Source organism: Antechinus flavipes, chromosome 3, assembly GCF_016432865.1.
Source record: "Antechinus flavipes isolate AdamAnt ecotype Samford, QLD, Australia chromosome 3, AdamAnt_v2, whole genome shotgun sequence".
In the NCBI taxonomy this organism is placed as follows: Eukaryota; Metazoa; Chordata; class Mammalia; order Dasyuromorphia; family Dasyuridae; genus Antechinus; species Antechinus flavipes.
The window spans coordinates 581,257,738-581,265,661 of NC_067400.1; the positions used below are offsets into that span (position 1 = coordinate 581,257,738).

Here is a 7,924-nt window from a genome sequence, read left to right on the forward strand (position 1 = left end):
CTCATTGATAAGATGGAGAAGATTGAACTAATTTGGATCCAATTAGACATTGGCTCTAAAGCAGCGATCCAGGTAGACTGCCACATTTGGCAGCTGGTGGACGAGGTGATGTGGCCCTAGTCACAGCACTCAGTAGGTGGCAGGCATGAAACTTGGACCCCATTCTCCTAACTCCAAGTCCAGCACTCTGAGACATCAGACTGCCTCTCTAAAAAAACAAAAGCAATCCCTGTTTGCCTCAGTTTCCCCATTTGTAAAATGGGGATATTGTTAGCATTGGTACCTCTCAGAGTTGTTGGGAGAATCAAATGAGATAATATTTGTAAAATGTAAAATTGTTATTATTAAAAGAAGAATAGTCAGTTCTCTGTTCATACTAATGGAGGGGTCCCCCAGTAGGATAGTATTTCTGACAGAGTTTCTTCTGGTTGGGATGACACTATTGTCAATCCTCACAGCAGGCCCTGTTGGCGGACCTTTCACATTAAGCCTTCTTGATTGGACACCACATCCGTGGGGTGTAGCGGGGGTGTGAAGAGAGACAAATCAAATCAAGATCAAAATCTCTCCCAGCAGAAACAAAAACCCCAAGGCTGAACACATCATCTGATTTAGACCTGGAAGGAATATTAGTGATCACCCAGTTCAGGGCTTCATGGATTCCCAAGGGGACATTGGATAGATTTTAAGGAGTTCATGGATTTAGATGGGGAAAAAAATACATCATTATTTTTACTAACTTTAATTTTCTTTGTAATCCCATGTATTTTATCTTATGTATTGAAAGATAATTTATTTATTTTTTTCGTTGTTGCTGAGGCAATTGCCCAGGGTCACACAGCTAATAAATGTCAAGTGTCCGAGGCTAAATTTGAACTTAGGTCCTCCTGGGTCCTGCTCTATCCACTGGACTACTACCTATCTGCCCCTGGAAACTAGTCTTTTGAGAAAGGGTCCCTAGGCTCCCTCAATCAACCAGAAAGGTTCGGATCACAAAGGTTCGGATACAGCTTTCTCATTTTATATATGAAGTAACATGTAGAGATGTGAGGGCGCCAGGCCAGAGTCACCCAGGAGAAGCAGGATCGGGACCCCACGGATTCCAGTTTATTTGTATTAGAGAGCCGGGCTGTATTGGTGGGAGGGCAGAGAGACTTTCTCGCCACTACCTCTGGTGTGACTCCTTGACAGTTTCACATATATATCAAGAACTGAAGGGCACAGACATGAAGTATCGGAACCGGGTGCGCAGCCGAATCAGTAACCTCAAGGATCCCAGGAACCCCACCTTGAGGCGGAACGTGCTCTGTGGGGCCATTTCCACCAGCCTCATTGCCAGGATGACGGCCGAGGTGAGACGCTCCATCAGGGAGCTGTTTCTGAAGCTGTTGTCTTTCTCCAGCCCTGGTTTGGAGTTAGGCAGGCTCACTGTGGGAAGCAGAGATCCTGAGCCAGCACCCACTAAAAGTGGGCCGAGGGAAGGCCGTCTGGCTTTTACAGCCGCAGACCCGATGCTCTAACTTTTTCCAGGCCCTGGGTTTCCCCTCAGAGCTACTGATGCTGTCGTTCTTTAGAAATCTCACTCGATACAAGAACTATATTCCTCAACCATCTGGATCCACCTGCATTTATCACTCTGTCCTAGCCAAAGGACGATAAACTGGGGTCAGCTGCTCAAAATTAGAGCCTTAGGGCTCCTCAAAATTTGGGGTTCAAAGAATACCAATAATTGTCCATGTAAGTAAAGCCCAGGAGGCACAAAGCCCGTGACTGCCTCGGCCCCAGTAACACAGGCCCGGGTGAAGGTGACATGAAGCAGGCCCCTTATCTGGGGACACCTGCTTACAATGCAAGCCTTGGGGAAGTTATTGAAGGAAGTACATAACTTGTTGTTGTCGCGTTCTTGATCCCATTTGGGGTTTTCTTGACAGAGACACTGTTGTGGTTTTGTGGTTTCCTTTTGCTCATGTTACAGAGGAGGAAACAGGGTGAAGTGATGTAGCCAGAGTCATACAATTGTCAGTGTCGAGCAGGATTTGAATACGGGTAATCAATGTCAATCAGGATTTGAGAATGGGTAGTCAGTATCAGGCAGGATGTGAATATGAGTAGTCAATGTCAGGCAGGATTTGAATATGGGTGGTCAATATCAGGTAGGATTTGAATAAGGGTAGTCAGTGTCAGGCAGGATCTGAGTATGGGTGGTCAATGTCAGGCAGGATTTGATTACAGGTAGTCGATATTAGGCAGGATTTGAATAAGGGTGGTCAGTGTCAGGCAGGATTTGAGAATGCAATGTCAGGCAGGATTTGATTACAGGTAGTCAATATCAGGCAGGATTTGAGAATGGGGAGTCAATGTCAGGCAGGATCTGAGTATGGGTGGTCAATGTCAGGCAGGATTTGATTACGGGTAGTCGATATTAGGCAGGATTTGAATAAGGGTGGTCAGTGTCAGGCAGGATTTGAATACAGAAACGTGTCTTCCTCACTGGAAGCTGGGTACTCTGTGCACTATGGGCTACCTAGCCTCCCCAGTATGCTATCAGAATACCGTGACAGTACCAGAATTTCACTGATGCAAATGACCCCCTAGGCTGAATAGAACATCTTGTACCCCTAATGATGCCAGTGCCTTTCACGATCATCTCCTGCGAGAATCTACAGCATTCTATGGTTTCCTTTTATAAAACTGAGCTGAGTTTATAAAACTGATTCAGCCCTTGGTCCTGCCCTGGTGTGACCTGGGAGGGGAGAGATCTCTGTAAAGAGCTTCTGCTTGCCTCTGACTGGGACGGCCAAGGGCACCCAGAATTTGTCTGCAGCAAGGGCACCACGGCAGGAGGGAGTGCCTCCAGGACATGGCCCTGCCACAAGCACCTGGCCGCTCTGGGACAGAAGCAGGGTTTTTTGGCCCACTCTGGTCTGCGATTGTTAGCTCCAGCTTATTCCCAGCCCGAGCCGTCCAGTGACAGTGCCCCTGCGGGAATGTGCAGTGTACGAAATAGAGTCTCTTCAGACATCTCAGAGTGTTGTTGGTTGGTTCACCTAGGAAATGGCCAGTGATGAGCTGAAGGAGCTGAGGAGCGCCATGACGCTGGAGGCCATTCGGGAGCACCAGATGGCCAAGACCGGGGGCACCACGACCGATCTTTTCCAGTGCAGCAAGTGTAAAAAGAAGAATTGTACTTACAATCAGGTGGGCACCAGAGTGCGGAGGCTGCGGGCAGAGGCTTAGGAGGAATCCCACTGTCCTAGACTGGGGAGGGGCCACGCAGATCTGGGAGACAAGGAATGGGGGAGGGGAAAGGGCACAATCTGGGACTGCGGGCACAGGGAGAGGATGAGAGGGCTTAGTGACATTCGTTAGGGGTCAGAAGGGAGGCTGTGAAGAAAGGAGAGGTTTTCTTGGGACTTCTCGAATTTGGTCCCATTGTTTTATAGTGAGGGCGGGGCTTCTCCATGCTGACCAGATGGTACTGGTTTTCCTGCAGGTTGGACAAGGGAAAATTGGAAATAAGACATGGAGACCAATTGTTGTTATAGATTGTCAAAGCCACAAGGAAGCTTAGAACCCAGAAGGTCAGAGCTGGAAGGGCCCTTAGAACCCAGGACTCTTAGCCCATACAAGACAGATCAGAGGGTCCTGATAAGAAAACTTCTTGGAAAAATTTGTTTTAACCTTATGTCATAGATCACAGTTTTATAGTGCTTTACACTTTACAAATTTTCTTCACAAAAACCCTGTGAAGTAATTAGTGCAAGTATTATTATGCCCATTTTACAGACGAGGAACCTCATAGAGGTTAAGTGATTTGCCTAAGGCCTCACAGTAAGTAAGTTGCGGAGTCAAGACTGGAACCAACATCTTCACGTCCAGCGAAGGATATAAAACCCAGAATTGGTGGAAAGGAAGGGAGAGGGCATTCCAGGTGAGGGCAAAAGCATCAGGAAAGGTCCTAAGGTCAGAAAAATAAAGAACTGTTTTCTATCTTTCCATTTTATTCAGCGGACATTTAATAACTGCCTCTATGCACAAGGCACAGGACTGAGAGGGTGGGAGTGGCTCCCTGCAGTGATGGGGCCCTGGTGGGAAGCTGAGGTGGTGAGGCTGGTGGGAGAGGTCTGTGTAGGGAGGGAAGTGAGGGGTTCCAGCAGGAAGCAGGAGTCATGGGAGATTCTAGAGCAAGGGAGTGACACCATGACTCTGCTTTCTCAGGTGCAGACACGAAGTGCTGATGAGCCCATGACCACTTTTGTCTTATGTAACGAGTGCGGCAACCGCTGGAAGGTCTGTATTTCTTTTGCTTCCATAGCCCCCTGAGGCGGCCGATGGCCTTTCCCAGTCAGGCTGTAGGGCCCACATGCACTGGGCCCGATTCACATCTCACGGGGTCCCAGGATTTGGAGTGAGGGAACTTCAGAGATGCTCTGACTCCTCTCACTTGCAGAGGAGGACGTTGCTGCCCAAAGAGGGAACAGCAGATCTAGGGTTCAAATCCGGCCCCGATCCGGGGCTGCCCCATGTTGTCCTTCTTCCTCCTTCCTTTCCTCTGTCCGGCTCATGAGCACCAAGTGCTTTAGGTTCCCGATTCCTCTGGACCTCCTATTGACCCGGCAGGGAGGCTCTGAAGGAACCCCGCTCCCCTTGTTAGCTTGGCCACAGTGGGGCTGCAGAGCATCCCCCATCCCAAGCTCTCCACTGGTACCTATCGCCCACAAGGGAAGCTTCCGTCCCTGCAGAACCACAGGGAGAGGGTCCTGGCGGGAAGCCTTTCTCTTCAAGGGGTCCTTTGTGAGACCCCAGGGCTCAGGGGGGAGATAGCTCCATCCTATTACCATAGGTTGATGTTTTCCCCAGTTGATTCCGGTAAGTCATGTCCCATTTGACGGATGAGAAAACTGAGACTGAACAGTTAGGAAAGATGCTTCCCATTCCATTTTGTTCAGACCAGTACCACATCAGAAGGAAGAAAGAGAGGGATGAAAAAAGCAAGAAAGAATAGGAGAAGGAGGCATAAGAAAGGAAGGGGGAGAGAGGGAGGAAAGGAGGTTGGTGTACCGGATATACTTTATAAAACCTTCCTCTGATCCTCACAACGATCCTGGGAGGAAGATGTCCGCTTTGTAGTGGAGGCAGGCAGAGTTCGCGTGACTGCCCGGGTACAGGCAGCTAGCTGGGTATCTGAGGCGAGGTTTGACTTGGGACTGTGGGGACAGAGTGTCTCGACCGGCCCCAGGAGCGCCCCAATGGCCCATTTTGTCTCTTTCAGTTCTGCTGAGCGGCTGCCGGCCGGGCCTGCGGTGTTGGAGAACCCGAAGGAGAAGGCTCTGGGCTCCCTGCCTGGAGCCAGAGAGGCCAGATAGGAAGGATTGCACAGAGGAGCCTCCCCAGAATCCACAGCTGGCTCCGGCCTCAGCTTTCCTCAGTGGGTTAGAAAGGGTATTTTTACTGGGAAGTCCAGAACGGCAGAGCTCTGACCCATGCTTGTGCCCCCCAGATCCTGCAGCAGAGTAGAAATACAAACTTATCTAAGGTTCCCACAGAATGCCCAAACTACCAGAGAAATTAAAATCTAGGCCGTCCTAAATGAGAGGCATTTTGGGACATGGACTATCCAAGGACACGGGGATGGAGGGAGATAGAGGGAAAAGCTGAGGCCCAGAGAAAAGAGACTTGCCCTAGGCGGCAGAGACAGCTCGTGTTGGGTGCCCCAGATGCCCACAGAGCTCAGCCCCCGTACCATCCTCTAGATGGCAGGAACAGCTCATGTTGGGCACTGATACCCCAGATGCCCACAGAGCTCAGCCCCCGTACCATCCTCTAGATGGCAGGAACAGCTCATGTTGGGCACTGATACCCTAGATGCCCACAGAGCTCAGCCCCCGTACCATCCTCTAGATGGCAGGAACAGCTCATGTTGGGCACTGGTACCCCAGATGCCCACAGAGCTCAGCCCCGTACCATCTTTTAGGTGGCAGGAATCGTTTATGTTGGGCACTGGTACCCCACATGCCCATGGAGCTCAGCCCCCATACAATCCTCTAGGTGGCAGGAACAGCCTAGTTGGGTACTGGTACCCCAGCTATCCAGGTCTGGGCTCTGTACTTTCCTGCTCCTGGGGAATGACTGCAAAGACATGGGTATTTGAATCCTTCCCCAGCGATGAATTCTTAAGGTTTTCTCCACTAAAAATACCAAGTGTGACATCCCTGTCTGTCCCATCATTTCCTTCACCTAGCAACCAGCGCCTCATTTGGTCTAGTATTAGCTTTAAGAAGATCCCAATCTTTGGATTCAGGGGTCATCATTAAGTAGTTTTCAGACCCATTTTGGGGGTTTTCTTGGAAATATTTGCCATTCCCTTTTTCAGATCATTTTACAGATGAGGAAACTGAGGCAGGCAGGATGAAGTGACTGGGAAGCTGGGAAATATCTGAGGCTGTATTGGAACTGAGGCCCTCCTGCCTCCAGGCCCGGCTCTCTATTCACTGCAACCAGCTTAAAGCTCATCTCTGCTGCTGGATGACATTGAGCCGAATCCCTTCCCCTCCATGGGCCTCAGTATCACCAAATATAAAATGGAAAGACTGGGTTAGTTAGTTTCTGATATTCCTTCCAGATCAAAATCCATATTCCCACGAGATTCCATTTATATATCACATTAGCATTACAAAATCCTCTCACTTATGTCTTCCTATCTGGCCCCCTTGGCAATCCTGTGAGATAGAGAGCATGAATATACTCTGAGAAAACTGACTTACAGAAAAGAGTGGACTCCCAGGTCCTGATGGCACATTGTTGTACCCACCCACATCTTCCTGATTCTTAGACTCATTTATTCTGTTAGACTTGACCTGTCTAGGCTTATGTGACAACTGGGAATCCTCCATGAATCACGAAAAGTCTTCCCTCTCCTGGTCCTCATGGCCCCTTATTCTCATTCGGTTTAGGTGGGGACCTTTGGGAGACTCCTCAAATCAGGAACTGCCTGTGGCTTCCTAAGCGATGTCATATTCTCTCTGGGGGAGCCACAGCCTGGCATGGGGCTTTCCCTGATCACCACTCAGGGGACAGGGCATCTGACAGAGGGAGCTCCTGTAGGATGTCCTTCCTTCCAAATTTTCCCCTTGACTGCATTTGCTAATTGCAATGATTTGGGCAGTGGTGCTGCAGGAAGCAGATTTCTAGGGACCTCCATTTACCCCTTCTTCTGGTCACCCCCTGGAGAGCTGCCCTCCCTGCCCACGGCTGAAAAGCAGAAGCATTGGCCAGCCTCTGCCCCCCTGGGGCTCAGATAGATGAGCTTGTTCCCCAATTGGTTCTTGGGGATCAGACAAGGGAATGTGCCCAAGCCAAACAGCTAGCGAGTTAGGCAAGAGATCATAGTGACCCCTGTCATCCCCCCAGAATGCACTAAGTACCCCCTTCCCTTGAAATGGAGTCCCCAGGCATCTTCTCCTACCTGTAAATAAACTCTGTACAGAAATCTGGCTCCAATTTCTATTATTGCACAGTAGTATTTGGGCTGGGGATGGGAGAGGCAGGGTTGTGCTGGGTGTATGCAAGGGGAAAGAGAGGCAAAATTAATCAATATTCTCAGTAGCATGGAGCAGGGGATAGACACCAGCCCTGGAATCAGGAGGACAGAAGTTCAGATCTGATCTCAGACACTTCCTAGCCAGATGACTTTGGGCAAGCCATTTAATCACCTAAATTACCTAATTAATTACCTAATTACCTTTAAAAGTACTTTCTTTCAACATTCATTTGTAATAAGATTTCTAATTTCCAGTTTTTCTCCCTGCCTCCTTCTCCCTGCCCTTGTACAACTGCAATGACAGTTAATCATATCATAAAAGAAGAAACGGAACAAATGGAAAGCACCAAGGGGAGAGTGAAAATAGTGTATCTGCTCTCAGAC

The 7,924-nt window shown here is 49.2% G+C and overlaps 1 protein-coding gene across 1 annotated transcript in view; it reads left to right on the forward strand.

Moving 5' to 3' along the window:
• TCEA3 (transcription elongation factor A3) overlaps positions 1-7,489 on the forward strand; it is a 32,459-nt gene extending 24,970 nt beyond the window's left edge. Inside the window, exons 8-11 of the mRNA XM_051988274.1 lie at positions 1,197-1,352; positions 3,052-3,198; positions 4,219-4,290; positions 5,273-7,489. Of these exons, the coding sequence (XP_051844234.1) occupies positions 1,197-1,352; positions 3,052-3,198; positions 4,219-4,290; positions 5,273-5,281 (384 nt within the window). The 3' untranslated portion in view covers positions 5,282-7,489. The remainder of the gene's footprint in view (positions 1-1,196; positions 1,353-3,051; positions 3,199-4,218; positions 4,291-5,272) is intronic.
• The last annotated feature ends 435 nt before the right edge of the window (positions 7,490-7,924 follow it).